Raw genomic sequence first — 15,010 nt, 5'->3', positions numbered from 1 at the left:
CTTGACATAGTAAAAATAACCTTTTGGTATACGGTCAATTTCAACCTTAATGGCATTTAAAAATCCAATTGGGAATGAAATACTACGGGATCTCAAAATCCAATTGGGAATGAAACTAGCCTTAATATAGTTTGAGCTTTGCTAGGTACACCATTCAAACACCACCCAATAATGTGAGGTTTCACAACATATTTCGACAATCCGAGTCGTTCATTCTGTAGCTGTAACGAAAAGAGATAGAAGACCTTAGAATAAGTGAGAATATGCTTAGAAAAACAACCGCTTGCTCGTTCAAATAAGCACAACAAAAAGGTCAAAGTTATACATTCTATCAAGATGAGATACCCAAATAAATCAAACCAGAAATGTCAAGAGACTCCATCAAATCAGCAAATCGCCCCATGTCGATGTAGAGTCACATAAAAGAACTCTTTGCTCTCACCGACAGATTGCATAGGATGCAAAGCAACACTCACCCAATACTTTACAAGCATAACCACAAGAAAGGTTTCACATCCCTCTTTCACAGAAGCCAAGTTTCAAACCCCTACCAAAATATGAGGCCACAGTTCGCTAAAGTACTCCCCAAAATTTACTCCACAACTCACTGTGTAACATTCAACAAGAAATGCATCTCGAAACATTTATTTTGAATCAAAATTGTAAGATAACAAAAACGGAGTACCTAGTGCACAAAATAAGTAATGACCACAAATATCCAAAGTTCAAAACTTATATTTGCATGACAGAAGAGCTCAGAGTGCATATCAAAAAAAACAAAAGTTTCTCTCACCTTCACTCTATGAATCATAAACAACAGGTACAGCAGGGTTCCGGTTAAGGTGGACAGCCTAGCAAATAAACATCCACAAGAATTAGTTTTTTTTTTTTGTAGGGCTGCTCGCCCTACAAAAGGGCCCGGGGCTTTGATGAGCCCAAGATGTAAGAGGTTCTTGAACAGTTGAACCTATGAACTGAATTCTCTCTTACTCTCTCATGAAGCAAATTGAATCATAAACTGTTATATTCAGGAAGTCTTCCTAAAATAGTGAATTGTGCAGTACCTTTTTTTCCCTACGAATGCCATGGTTCCTATAGGAGAGCTGCACTGGAGGGCAACTTTTATCACAAACCTCTTTGAAATGTTTGGCATTCTCCGAGCCCTTGTGAGAAAAGATATCAACACTCTCCTGTCATACTCCTTCAATCTCCAATAAGTTTGTGTAGGGGAAAATAAGGCTGGCAACAGAGTGGTACTCGCTCAAGTTCCTAAATTAATATCAGTTTGTTATTTGTACATAGAAAACCGGATATAAAACCAATCTTGAGGAAACTCAAATCTCTTAGGATGGCATGCCTATTTTGGACACAATAGTGCCCATGGCCTCATGCAGATGTAAAAAAAAGAAACAGAATGCCTTAGAAGAAAGTGTAAATATGCATGGCAAAAACCGTTTGCTCGTTCAAATAAGCACAACATAAAGGTCAAAGTTATGTACATTCTATCAAAGATGAGATACCCAAATAAATCAAAGAAATGTCAAGAGGAATAGACTCCATCAAGTCAGTAAATCGCCCCATGTCAAAGTAGAATCACATAAAGAACTCTTGGCTCTCACTGACAGATTGCATAGGATTGAAAGTAACACTCACCCAGTAGTTTACAAGGATAACCGCAAGAAAGGTTTCACTTCCCACTTTCACAGAAGCCAAGCTTCAAATCCCTGCCAAAATGTATCAATCCAGTCCAATGAGGCCACAGTCCGCTATACTCCCCGAAATCTACCTCACGACCCACTGAGTAAAATTCGACAAGAAATGCATCTCCAAACATTCATTTTGAATTGAGATAGTAAGATAATAAAACGGGTGTACAGCATACCCAATGCACAAAATCAGTAACAACCACAAATATAGTCCAAAACTTATATTTGCATGACGAAGAGCTCAGAGTGCATATCACTAACCAATTTCACTTTACGATGATCACAGTCAACAACTTCTTGCCACTAACCAATTTCACTTTACAATCGCAAGCTCAAACAAAATTTCAAGATGGCCCGTATCCGTATATGTATATGTAACTACGATAATTCAATTAGTGGGCTTGAAAGTGTAAGGCTGTGGGAGTGACAACGGACTCTTCTGGTCTCATTGTCATCCAACAGCCTCTGAAGCCTCTTCTTTGAAGCATACTGTCTGTCAAAATGCTTCACCTGCACAAATTCCACCAACACACACAAACACACACCTACTCTCAAACCCAAGACCTCTCCCAACCAAGCTCTGATACCATGTTAAGTTACCAATAGTCCCAAAAGCTTAGAAAATGGGCCCAACAATGTATATCAAGCTATCTAGGAGAATATGGTTTCCGTAATAGACTGATTAAATACAAAGAGTTTTGCTAAAAGCTGAATGAAGGGAAAACTAGAATGAGATATTAACAATCAAGATCAATACATTACACCACACAACTCACAAGTATCACTTGCTATCAAGCAATGACAAGCCACATCAATATTCTTATTTGTGAATGTTAACTATTACAAGACTAGCAAAGACATTAGCTCACCTCACAATGGTCTTCAATCAGTTCCTACCAAGCGGAAGAGATCTGCAACTGTAAGTTTCCTTAAAATTAGACTTCTTCGACGAGATGAAAATAGAAGCATATACCTCCTTGGTGGCATTCACCGGTGCATTATCACCTGCCTTGAACCGTTTTGCCAACCCATTACTCGAACCATTACTAACATCCTTTCTCAATTCCCCGCCATTACCAACCTTCCCATTCCCTTCAACTTTAGCCAAACCCTTGGACTCGATCAAACCATGCTTTTTCCCACTCAATCGCGACGAATGCAAATCCAAACAAACACCCTCCTCCCCATTGACACCCACTTCCCCAATGGCACCCACTTCCCCATTCTTCATGGTCTGTCGTTTTCGCACCAAAAATATAATTTATAAAACAGGGAATTAACAATTATCCCGAAGAATAGCAGTTAAGTCCGAGATCGTCCACGGAGAGTAAAAAGCTAAGTTGCAATACGTTCAATTGATTTCTAATTTAATTCTGAAACTAAAAGGAAGTTGGATTTGGATTTGGATTTGGATTTGCTTAAACTAAAATTAAACTAGAAAGCAATGAAAGAATTTTGAAACAAATGAGATAAAGGACTAGGTTTCCGATTCAGTCTCCCCTTGTAACGCAATTATTTCGAAGCCTAGGGTTTACATTCAACATTCAACCAGATCACCGTAGGGTAGCAATTCCTATCGATAATCCCCAAAAATATAATCAAGATTCGTACTCCGTATAGGTTATCTCAACACGGCACGGATCGTCTCATTGGATTTAACCACGGCACGATCCGTCTCACGTCGTATAATCTATCTCAAAGCCTATCTTGAAACATTCAAAATCATTGCATGACTGTGCTTGAAATCATGGATGCAAACACATTCGAATATTGGAAAAATATAAAACTTCATAAAAAGTTACGAATCGATCAAGTCATACAATCAAGTTAAATATAAAACCCTAGAAATCTAACAACTACGCTAGTTGGAGAGACCTCCTCGTCACCCTAGCCAAATAGTTTAGCCGCTCATGGAGTGAGAACAAATAATCGTGAAACAAATAAACTCCATTGAGCAATAAACTAAAAACTTGCAGAGAATAAAAAGATTAAACCCTGAAGCTTGTTTTCTTCTTCCGTCGTGTTGCTACCGCTCTGGCCGAGGCGTGATCAAAAGCCGCACAACTCAATTGCTTTCTGTAAGCATGAGTAAAGCTCCTGATGGCAGTCCCGTTCTTACCGTTTCTCCGTGGGAGAAAAAGATCCTAGCATGGCAGCCCCCGTTCTCGGTTATTGCGTGGGAGAAAAAAGTGATTCCCAAAACCCTTTTTTCTTCCTTTTAATAGTGGACCACTCCAGCTGTAGTAATAAGCCGAGACTTTCTTTGGCTTCTAAAGTATCACCAATCCTTCAATTATTGGGCCCACTTTATAATTGTCCAATTCCCAGTCAATTATGATTGGGTCACAATGGGTTTTGACCCAAATAAAACTAGTCCACGCCATATAATCATTAATTGCCGCTTCGAGCTTTAATTAATTTGACGACCAGCTTTATTTTGACACGAAATAAAATTCGACTTTGCTCTTTAGCTCCAAATGTTATTCATTGGCTCAAAGAGTCCTGAAACATAATTAACAAGTATCAAACTCCAAGTACCACACTAAACGGACATAACAAACCTAAGTTAGGGGGAGTAAATAGGCATATTTACGCACCTATCACATCCCCCAACTTACACTTTGCTAGTCCCTAGCAAAGAAAAGAATAAGAAAGTAAAATTAAATAAAACATAAATAAAACAACTAGCTAAGGGATAGTTCTTTTAAACCCCCGGGTGGCCCCGGTAGGACGAGTGAAGTCTCGTGAGGGTTTTCAGCAGTGATCACCCACAAAACACCGCGGATCCTTTCACTGAGAACCCCAAAAATTGGTAATGCAACTCATCGATACACCAACACCAAAAATATAACATATGCAATAATAGTTCTACACGCTATCAAAACATAGAAATAAATCATGGTACCCAAACTTAGCGTGTGTGAGCAAAGACCTCGACTACAAGTGAACCACAACCGAGCACCCTCTCCGGACCGAGCTTCGACTTCAATTCTCACCGTGTTATCCACTCAACAACAGAAAAGACTCGAAATAGGGTGCATGTAATAAACTCTCAAAGTGTACGGATGGAAGTTATGCAATAAAGAACCAAAGTATCCCGCACACTTAGACACGAAAAGAAAGCTTTTTAAAGTGGACACAAGATCTCATGAAAGGAATGCCAAGTATTAAAGACTATATCTATCCATCGATCCACAACCAATTGCCCCTAAGATCAAATAGGACTTTTATTCGGTTATATCGTTAGGTAAGGAAAAGTGCTTCAACGGTAAGGTCAAATCATAATCAAGTGTCCGAGAATGGGCCAAAATACATAGGGCAAGTATCAATGTGCGCCCTCTTCCAACTCTTTTCAACTCCGCCATATCTCTCATATTTTTCACCCTTCACACAATTCCACAATGAAGTTCACACGTTTCTTTCTTCAAACAAATGCATAGGTGTCTTCCCCTTTTTCATTCAAGTTCTATTTTTTTTTTTTACAATTTTCTCACTGTTTTTAACAATGGGGAAGAACACACCACAATTCAAGCAAATCTTTCTCAAATACACTTTCTCCACTCTCTTCAAAAATTAACCTTCACATGATTAACTTGTCATTCTCAAGACACAATATGGTTGGTGAAGCTTAACAAGAAAAAGGCTCATGTAAGAGGCTCAATGTGGCTTGCAAGGGACAAGTGTTTAAGAAAAAGAAACGAACCAGCTCAAAGCACAAAAATGGCCTACTATCATCTCCTAGGGGCAATACAACCATGTAACTTTCCATTCCCAAAAGATGAAATATTACACATGCATTAAGTCCCAATACTTAACGACAAAGATAATGAGATCGACAACGATTAAGCTTCTTCTTTTTTACGACAAACAAAGAGTTTATATGACACCACTCCAAAGGAAGATAAGGCACTAAAGCTCACATGGGCATAAGTCTCCACTAATCTAGCCATTGAAAGCACTCAAGTTACAACTCACAAGTAGTCAAAGTCCAAGAAACGTGCAGTGCAAAGATGCTAAGAGCGTATGCCAAGATAAATTCCTATCGCCAAGCTAGCAAAAAGAACTATCATGCAACATAAGTATTCAAGTAATGCTCATAGATTTTCAGCACAAGCAACCAATAAGTAAACATTGCAATCTCCAAGTCTCAAGTAGAAAGGATCCAACAAGTATTTTTTTTTTAATTTTCAATTTTTTTTTTGGATTTTAAAACTCTATAAACAAAAAGCAAAGCGATCCATCCCCCAACTTATAATGGCACTGTCCTCAGTGACGGCTCAACCAGAGAAAAAAAATAAAAGACAAGCTAGAGAAAGAAAGTAGAGATATCACCTCATGTAGGAGCAACAAAAAGCACGGCAAAAGAAAAGGTGGGAGTCATCCCCCAACTTGTAGCGTAAACCTGCACTTCGTTAGTCCCACAACACAAAATATAGAGAATAAAAGAAATTAAAATAAAAGACACAAAGCGAAGAAAAAGAAGGAAAAAGAAAGAAGAAAAAAGAAAAAAAAAAAAAAAATGATAACAAATACTCCCTAAAATACTCCACCAAGACAAAACGTATACACTTTCTTCACGTGAAAGACACGGGTACTACTTTTCTCCCTTGTCAAAGACTGTGGTTCCCTATTTGTTGGAAGGACAATATGTGTAGGATTCAACGATATCTTGAGAAGTGGTGCCATCATCTAATAGGCTGTCACTCCCTCTGGGGCTGCCAGATTCCTTACCCACCACTCGGTTTATGAAGCAATCTCCACCAAGTTGGATATTAAAATCAGATGGTTCAGACAGAATTCTCGCTGCTAACTACAAGCCTGCCGCCAGACCCAACCTCCTAGGTACTACATACATAGCTTTGACAAGGTGGCTATACCAGACCTTCAGAAGCCGTTCGAGCACGGCAAACACTGGAGGTCTCTCAAACTCCATAGATTTCAAGTCTCCTAGACTCATTGAAAGCACTCAAAGGTTAGGGTACACTGGGTCCACCAAATTGATGGACTCAATTTCACCCTTTTCACTCAAACCGTCCACATATGGCTTCAATCGTTGGCCATTAACCTTAGATACTTGGCCATCACGTGGATCCCGAATTTCAATCGCACCATGGGGGAAAACATGAGTAATAACATAAGGTCCATCCCACCTAGAATTCAACTTGCCCGGAAACAATTTCAAACGTGAGTTGAAGAGCCACACCTTTTGATTAGGCTCAAAGGACTTTCTGTGAATGTGCTTATCATGGAATGCTTTAGTCCTAGCCTTATAGATTTTAGAGCTCTCATATGCATCATTACGAAGTTCTTCTAATTCATTGAGTTGGAGTTTACGATTCGAACCAGCAACAGCCATATCAAAATTAAATTTCTTAATGGCCCACATGGCCCTATGTTCCAACTCTACAGGCAAGTGACATGCTTTACCGTAAACCAACCGGTAAGGAGACATGCCAATGGGAGTTTTAAAAGCCGTACGGTAGGCCCACAAAGCGTCATCAAGCCTAAGTGACCAATCTTTCCGATCAGGTCTAACCGTTTTCTCAAGAATTGATTTAACCTCCCTATTCGAGACCTCTACTTGGCCACTAGTTTGAGGATGATAAGGTGTTGCCACCTTGTGAGTGATAGAATATTTCTTTACTAGCGCCGCAAAGTATCTGTTTAGGAAGTGGGTTCCCTCATCGCTTATAATCGCACGTGGGTAGCCAAAGCGACTAAAAATGTTACTTTGCAAGAATTCGACCACAACCTTGTGGTCATTAGTCCGCGTTGCTACCGCTTCCACCCACTTTGAGACATAATCGACTGCCACTAAAATATACTCATTCCCAAAAGAGGTTGGGAATGGTCCCATAAAATCAATTCCCCACACGTCAAAAATTTCTACCACAAGAATATCGGACAAAGGCATCATGTCTCGGTGGGATATGTTGCCAACCTTTTGGCAATGAAGGCATGCCTTGCAAAACTCATGGGCATCCTTAAAAAGTGTGGGCCAATAGAACCCGCATTGCAAGACCTTTGCCGAGGTCCTCTTACCGCTAAAATGTCCCCCACACTCGAGAGTATGACAAAAAGTCAATATGCTCTGTTGCTCACTTTCGGGGACACATCGCCGAATCACTTGATCCGAGCAATATTTGAACAACTCCGGATCCTCCCAAAAATAATTACCAACCTGCGCAAAGAATCGGTCCTTGTCTTGCTTGGACCAATGGGAAGGTATGGCGCCAGTGGCATGGTAATTTACAATGTTCGCATACCAAGGGGGTTGACTATGTGACACCGAAAAAAGTTGCTCATCTGGAAAAGAGTCTTTTAAGGGTAAAGGGTCACATGCGGAGTCAATCAAGATCCTCGAGAGGTGGTCAGCTACGGAGTTTTCGGAACCTTTCTTGTCTCGGATTTCTAAGTCAAATTCTTGTAACAACAAGACCCACCTAATCAACCTAGGTTTCGTGTCCTTCTTTGAAAGCAAGTACCGTAGCGCGGCATGGTCAGAGTACACGATAATCTTTGACCTCAAGAGGTAGGACCGAAACTTATCTAACGCAAATACTACCGCGAGCATCTCCTTCTCTGTAGTGGTATAGTTCAATTGAGCATCGGAGAGAGTCTTACTCGCATAGTAAATGGCATGAGACACCTTATCCACCCGTTGGCCAAGGACCGCGCCAACCGCATAGTCGGACGCATCACACATGATCTCAAAGGGAAGAGACCAAACAGGGGATTGCATGATCGGGGCGGAAGACAATGCAGTACGAAGCTTCACGAAGGCATTCATGCACGCATCATCAAAGACAAAAGGGGCATCCTTGGCAAGGAGGTCGCACAAGGGTTTTGAAATTTTGCTAAAGTCTCTAATGAAGCGGCGGTAAAACCCCGCATGCCCTAAAAATGAGCGGATTTGCTTGACGGTAGAAGGGGGAGGAAGCTTAGAGATAAGGTCCACTTTAGCTTTGTCGACTTCGATCCCCCTTTTAGACACGACATGACCTAGCACAATTCCCTCTTGAACCATAAAATGGCTCTTCTCCCAACTTAACACCAAATTGGTCTCCAAACAGCGCTTAAGCACCCTCTCTAGATTATGGAGACAACTCTCGAAAGACTTCCCAAAAATCGAGAAGTCGTCCATGAAGACCTCAAGAAAATTCTCCACCATATCAAAGAATATTGCCATCATGCACCTTTGAAAGGTTGCAGGTGCATTGCACAAACCAAAAGGCATCCGCCGATAGGCAAAGGTGCCAAACGGACAGGTGAATGTGGTTTTTTCTTGGTCTGCGGGGTCAACGGGCACTTGATTATAGCCTGAATAGCCATCAAGAAAACAGAAGTAACTCTGGCCCGCCAACCGTTCTAGGATTTGATCCACAAATGGAAGTGGAAAGTGATCCTTCCTAGTCATGGAATTCAACTTCCGATAATCAATGCACACTCGCCACCCCGTGGTCATGCGAGTGGGGACAGACTCACCCTTATCATTTTTCACCACGGTGATGCCTGACTTCTTAGGCACCACCTGCGTGGGACTCACCCATTTACTATCAGAGATGGGGTATATGATACCCGCATCTAACAATTTCACCACCTCTTTCATTACCACCTCTTTCATGTTGGGATTTAATCTCCGTTGCATCTCTCGAGATGGTTTGGCATCTTCCTCACAATTTATACGATGCATGCAAACGGAGGGGTCTATCCCCTTGAGGTCCGCTACCGACCACCCTAAAGCACCCTTGTGCCTCCTAAGCACATCAACAAGCTGACCCTCCTGCACGACAGTAAGGTCAGACGCGATAATCGCAGGAAGAGTATCTGTAGACCCTAAAAAGATATACTTGAGATTGGCCGGGAGTGGCTTCAGCTCAAGCTTCGGAGGGGCCTCTATAGAAGGGAGCGCAGGCTCACGTGATAAGGGTGGTAATGGTTCAAACTTGGCTCGCCATGTTGGAGGTGCATGATTGAGCACTGAGTTGACCTCTGCAATGGTTTGACCTAAGTCGTACTCCTCATGGCCATAATGGGCCAAGCACGCCTCTAAAGGGTCCTTAGTGAGAATGTAGGGAAGAGCTTCCTCCACGACATCATCTATGACATCGACTGCGAAACAGTCTTCATCCGTGGAAGGGTACTTGGTGGAATTGTAAATATTAAGCCTAACATTCATGTTTCCAAAAGACACATCCATCACCCCGGCCTTGACATGGATATTAGCATTGGCTGTAGCTAAGAAAGGACGACCAAGTATGATGGTGGTGGATTGCATGGATGCTTGGCCAGGCTCTGTGTCAAGGATGATAAAATCTGTAGGGAAAAGAAATTGGTCAACTTTGACCAATACATCCTCGACAATGCCCCTTGGGATTCTAACGGATCGGTCCGCCAACTGTAAAGTCACCGATGTGGGTTTCAACTCCCCAAACCCAAACTGCTCATACACAGAGTATGGCATAAGATTAACACTGGCCCCGAGATCCAGAAGTGCCCTTTCTATAATGTGGTCACCTATGACACATGAAATTGTGGGGGTCCCTGGATCGGGCAACTTAGGGGCAGTAGAAGTGTGAAAAACAGAGGAGACACCCTCAGCTAGAAGGACCTTTTTTGTAACATTGGTTCGTGTTCTACGCTTTTGAGTGCAAAGGTCCTTAAGAAATTTAGCGTATGAGGGGACTTGCCGAATGGCATCCAGAAGAGGAAGATTTATCTTGACTTGCTTGAAAGTCTCAATCATATCTTCCATCACAGCGGCTTTCTTAGTATAAGGAGATTGTGAATTAAGAGCCGCTGGAAAAGGGACACGTGGTACACCTGGTGGTACCACGGCGGAACTGGTGGAAGGAGAAGTAGGTGAAGTGGTATCAGTAACAAAAGGAGGCGCATCCTCCTCTTCAAGGATCTTGTCCTTTTCCTTAGGCCTAGAAACAGAAGATCGAGCATCTTGCTTTTTCGAAGTGTAATCTGTAGGCCTAGTCTCTACAACCCGGCCCGATCGAAGGGCCACAACTGCTTTAGCTTGCTCCTGGTGATGGTTAGGAGCGTGCTGCTGGTCAACTTGGAATTGACCCCTAGGATTGGAAACTGGTTGGCTGGGTAGCTTACCCTCCTCTCTCTTGCTAAGCGCATTGGCCAGTTGGCCAATTTGGGATTCTAACCGCACTATGGATTGAGTATTGGAATTACATTGTTGGCTGGTACTCTCTAATCCCTGGAGTTTTTGGAGCACAGTTTGCATCCCTTGTAACATGGTCTCATCAAAATTGGGAGACCTTTGAGGCTGGGGTGCCTGAGAAGGAGGAGGTGCTTGTTGGAAAGGCTGTGGTGCCCTTTGGGAAGCCGCTTGATTAAAAGTGCTTGGATAAGTGGGCCTTGGTTGGTTGAAACCACTTTGGTTGTGCGGTCTCTGTTGCAAAGAGGAGGGACTGCCTTGATTTTGCGTCCTCCAAGAAAAGTTTGGGTGATCTTTCCAGCCAGCATTGTATGTGGGAGAAAATGGGTCGTAGCCTGGCCTGGAGAACCCTTGTGCAGCACTAACTTGCTCTTGCACAAACTTTGGATATTGGGAAGCAGAAGGACAATCAGTGATGTAATGCATGGGACTAGCACAAATCCCACACGCCTCCTGAAAAGTGGGCGGATGATGTCCCACAGGGAGAGGATGTTGACCTGAAGTGATTAATTCTTTCAATGTTTGGGTCAAGGCAGCTACTTGATGTGTAAGGTCATTAGAGGGCTGAACCTCATAGACCCCTCTCTGTTTGGAAGAACTAGACGCTGCCCCTCTCGAATGTCTGAGGGACGATGCACGATGTTGAGAGTTTTCACTAAGATTTTCGAATAACTTCCATGCATCATTCACATTCTTATGCAGAAAGGTCCCACCACTAGAAGAATCAACCAGTTGGCGGTGTGGTTCAGTCAAACCCTGGTAAAAAGACTGAACAAGCTGCCACTTGGGGATAGCATGGTGAGGACACGTCCTAAGAAGGTCATTGAATCTCTCCCAAGATTCATGAAACTGTTCTCCATCGTGTTGGGTAAATCCGGTGATCTCTTGTCTATGAAGAGTTGTCTTACCGATGGAGAAATATTTCTTTAGGAACTCTTCGCACATCTGAGTCCAAGAGGTGATGGAGTTTGCCGGTAAGGAGTTCAACCACTGTTTGGCCTTATCCTTTAACGAGAATGGGAAAAGGAGTAATTTCAATGCATCCTTATCAAAGTCACGAATGCAAATAATTTTGCTCGTTTCCATGAATTGGTTCAAGTGATCATAAGGATCCTCGTTTGGTTTCCCATAAAATGAGGGCAACATCTGTAAAGTGCCCGGCCTTATCTCGTATTGGTTGGCTCTTACCGTGGGCATGACTATGCACGAAGTGGACTCATACTCATTTGGAATAAAATACTCCACCAATGGGGAGCCCTGTTCCCCACCAGCTGCCCCTGTTTGGTCGCCCATTACGTCAAAGTTTATATTACGAGCAATTGGGCGCTCACGTTTTGCTTTAACAGACTTCTTAAAAGATCTAAGGGTTTTGTCAAAATCAGGATCGATATCAGACGCTCTCTCAGGTGATAGTGACCGATATCGACGCATAAATATTAAAAAACCCTAATTCCACTACCGTTTCAGCTATCCAACAATAAAGTAATTGAAAAGAGAACTCACAGTGGGTGAACGAAATCGCTTTGATCTGCTTGGCCACCAATAAATTCAACTCCGCAATCCTTGTGATTTTCAAAAAACCTGGAAAAGCTAAAACAGACTAACAGGAAAAAAAAAATTAAATAAACAAAGAATTAAACTAAAAACAAATCAAAAATACGCAACCGTGTTTTAACTCCCCGGCAACGGCGCCAAAATTTGGTCTGTCGTTTTCGCACCAAAAATATAATTTATAAAACAGGGAATTAACAATTATCCCGAAGAATAGCAGTTAAGTCCGAGATCGTCCACGGAGAGTAAAAAGCTAAGTTGCAATACGTTCAATTGATTTCTAATTTAATTCTGAAACTAAAAGGAAGTTGGATTTGGATTTGGATTTGGATTTGCTTAAACTAAAATTAAACTAGAAAGCAATGAAAGAATTTTGAAACAAATGAGATAAAGGACTAGGTTTCCGATTCAGTCTCCCCTTGTAACGCAATTATTTCGAAGCCTAGGGTTTACATTCAACATTCAACCAGATCACCGTAGGGTAGCAATTCCTATCGATAATCCCCAAAAATATAATCAAGATTCGTACTCCGTATAGGTTATCTCAACACGGCACGGATCGTCTCATTGGATTTAACCACGGCACGATCCGTCTCACGTCGTATAATCTATCTCAAAGCCTATCTTGAAACATTCAAAATCATTGCATGACTGTGCTTGAAATCATGGATGCAAACACATTCGAATATTGGAAAAATATAAAACTTCATAAAAAGTTACGAATCGATCAAGTCATACAATCAAGTTAAATATAAAACCCTAGAAATCTAACAACTACGCTAGTTGGAGAGACCTCCTCGTCACCCTAGCCAAATAGTTTAGCCGCTCATGGAGTGAGAACAAATAATCGTGAAACAAATAAACTCCATTGAGCAATAAACTAAAAACTTGCAGAGAATAAAAAGATTAAACCCTGAAGCTTGTTTTCTTCTTCCGTCGTGTTGCTACCGCTCTGGCCGAGGCGTGATCAAAAGCCGCACAACTCAATTGCTTTCTGTAAGCATGAGTAAAGCTCCTGATGGCAGTCCCGTTCTTACCGTTTCTCCGTGGGAGAAAAAGATCCTAGCATGGCAGCCCCCGTCCTCGGTTATTGCGTGGGAGAAAAAAGTGATTCCCAAAACCCTTTTTTCTTCCTTTTAATAGTGGACCACTCCAGCTGTAGTAATAAGCCGAGACTTTCTTTGGCTTCTAAAGTATCACCAATCCTTCAATTATTGGGCCCACTTTATAATTGTCCAATTCCCAGTCAATTATGATTGGGTCACAATGGGTTTTGACCCAAATAAAACTAGTCCACGCCATATAATCATTAATTGCCGCTTCGAGCTTTAATTAATTTGACGACCAGCTTTATTTTGACACGAAATAAAATTCGACTTTGCTCTTTAGCTCCAAATGTTATTCATCGGCTCAAAGAGTCCTGAAACATAATTAACAAGTATCAAACTCCAAGTACCACACTAAACGGACATAACAAACCTAAGTTAGGGGGAGTAAATAGGCATATTTACGCACCTATCACTTCACCTTCTTTGCCTTCTTATCCCTCACCTTTGCCTTCTCCTCCTCCATCCTCTCCCTCAACTTCTCCACCTCCTCCTCGCTCCCATTAATCGCAATCTTATCGCTCTCCGAAAACTCCTTATGACAAACCAAACACGCCGAGGACTTAACCTCCTTCAATGCCTTGGCACTCAAAACATGCCCACAAGTCCTCAAAGCGAAAAACCTATACTTCCCATTAAACTCCAAACCCGAAATCGGGCACTGAAACCTCGTCCCACCAATCACATCGCCACCCGATTCCAACCCGGGAATCATCGACAACTCAACCGAAACCATGTCCTTCAGACCCTTAACATGCCCAAACCCCTTGGGCAGCTTCTTGCCCAACAAAGCCTCAACAAGGGCCTGTTTATTAAACAAATTCCCCAGAAAATCTATCACCACCGGATGCTTCAAGGGCTCGTTCGACAGCGCGCAATTCAACCATTTCGACAGCCGCTGCTCGTTCGGGTCGACCTTATCGGGCTTCTTAACGGCGTACATGTTCAGGTAACAGTCGCGGGACTCGGCGCAGGTGGAGCCGCCGTCGCCGCCGCCTCCCCGGAGGCGGCAGCGGAGGGTGAGGGTGGAGAAGGGGGTGATTTGAGAATTACGGAGGGTGGTGGAGTCTGAGAGGGGTTTGCCATTGAAGGTGAAGAAGAGAGAGGGTAAAAATTGGGTTAGGGTTTTTTGGGGGAAAAGAGAGAGCTTGAGGTGGTGAAGTGTGTGGTTGGGGGATAGGGTCAGGACACGAGTTGGGATTTGGAGGTCTGCTGATTCGATAAAGACCTGTAATTTGTGATCCATTGCTTGAGAATTAGGGTTTGGGAATTTTTGATTTGATGATTTTGAGAGGTTGAAGATGGGAAAACGAATGAGGCGTAGTTCTGCGAACTTGGGGATTATTGCGGTTTGACGAAATCTCTGTTCACCAGAGTGTATAAATATCAGGGCCACGTTGATTGGTTCACTTCATGGTCGGGCTTCATAGTGGGCTGGGCTATCTCCGAGCCCAGAAAAAAAAAAA

The 15,010-nt window shown here is 42.4% G+C and overlaps 1 protein-coding gene and 1 non-coding gene across 11 annotated transcripts; one reads left to right on the top strand and one right to left on the bottom strand.

The window, feature by feature from the left end:
- Positions 1 to 206: 206 nt before the first annotated feature.
- LOC131303655 (uncharacterized) lies at positions 207 to 14,903 on the bottom strand. Of its 10 annotated transcripts, XR_009192123.1 has the most exons (5): positions 13,965 to 14,903; positions 2,576 to 2,936; positions 1,654 to 1,724; positions 1,065 to 1,269; positions 247 to 547 (listed from the first exon to the last, which is right to left on the bottom strand). XR_009192123.1 is itself a non-coding variant. In XM_058330673.1 (3 exons), exons 1-2 carry the CDS (start codon positions 14,788 to 14,790, stop codon positions 2,593 to 2,595), a joined length of 1,170 nt encoding a protein of 389 aa, XP_058186656.1. In that variant the 5' UTR covers positions 14,791 to 14,903; the 3' UTR covers positions 247 to 595; positions 2,576 to 2,592. The 10 variants fall into 10 exon arrangements, 6 of the variants coding, with proteins under 6 accessions (XP_058186656.1, XP_058186644.1, XP_058186619.1 ...); XR_009192126.1 differs by lacking the exons at positions 247 to 547; positions 1,065 to 1,269 and adding an exon at positions 207 to 221; XR_009192125.1 differs by lacking the exon at positions 1,065 to 1,269 and having other exon boundaries at positions 247 to 595.
- LOC131309020 (small nucleolar RNA R71) lies at positions 11,678 to 11,780 on the top strand. Its single transcript, XR_009194698.1, has one exon. It is a non-coding gene; the product is annotated as a small nucleolar RNA R71 (small nucleolar RNA).
- Positions 14,904 to 15,010: the final 107 nt, after the last annotated feature.

This window comes from Rhododendron vialii, chromosome 1a (assembly GCF_030253575.1).
Source record: "Rhododendron vialii isolate Sample 1 chromosome 1a, ASM3025357v1".
NCBI classification, from domain to species: domain Eukaryota; kingdom Viridiplantae; phylum Streptophyta; class Magnoliopsida; order Ericales; family Ericaceae; genus Rhododendron; species Rhododendron vialii.
This window is presented reverse-complemented; position numbering and strand designations above follow the sequence as displayed.

Bases quoted from the DNA above. Each gene is read 5' to 3' on its own strand.
- LOC131303655 (XM_058330673.1), bottom strand. From the start codon at position 14,790: ATGGATCACAAATTACAGGTCTTTATCGAATCAGCAGACCTCCAAATC. The intron at 2,937-13,964 runs TGAAGTGATAGG...AACGACAGACCA, and splicing joins GGATAAGAAGGCAAAGAAGG to TGAAGAATGGGGAAGTGGGT.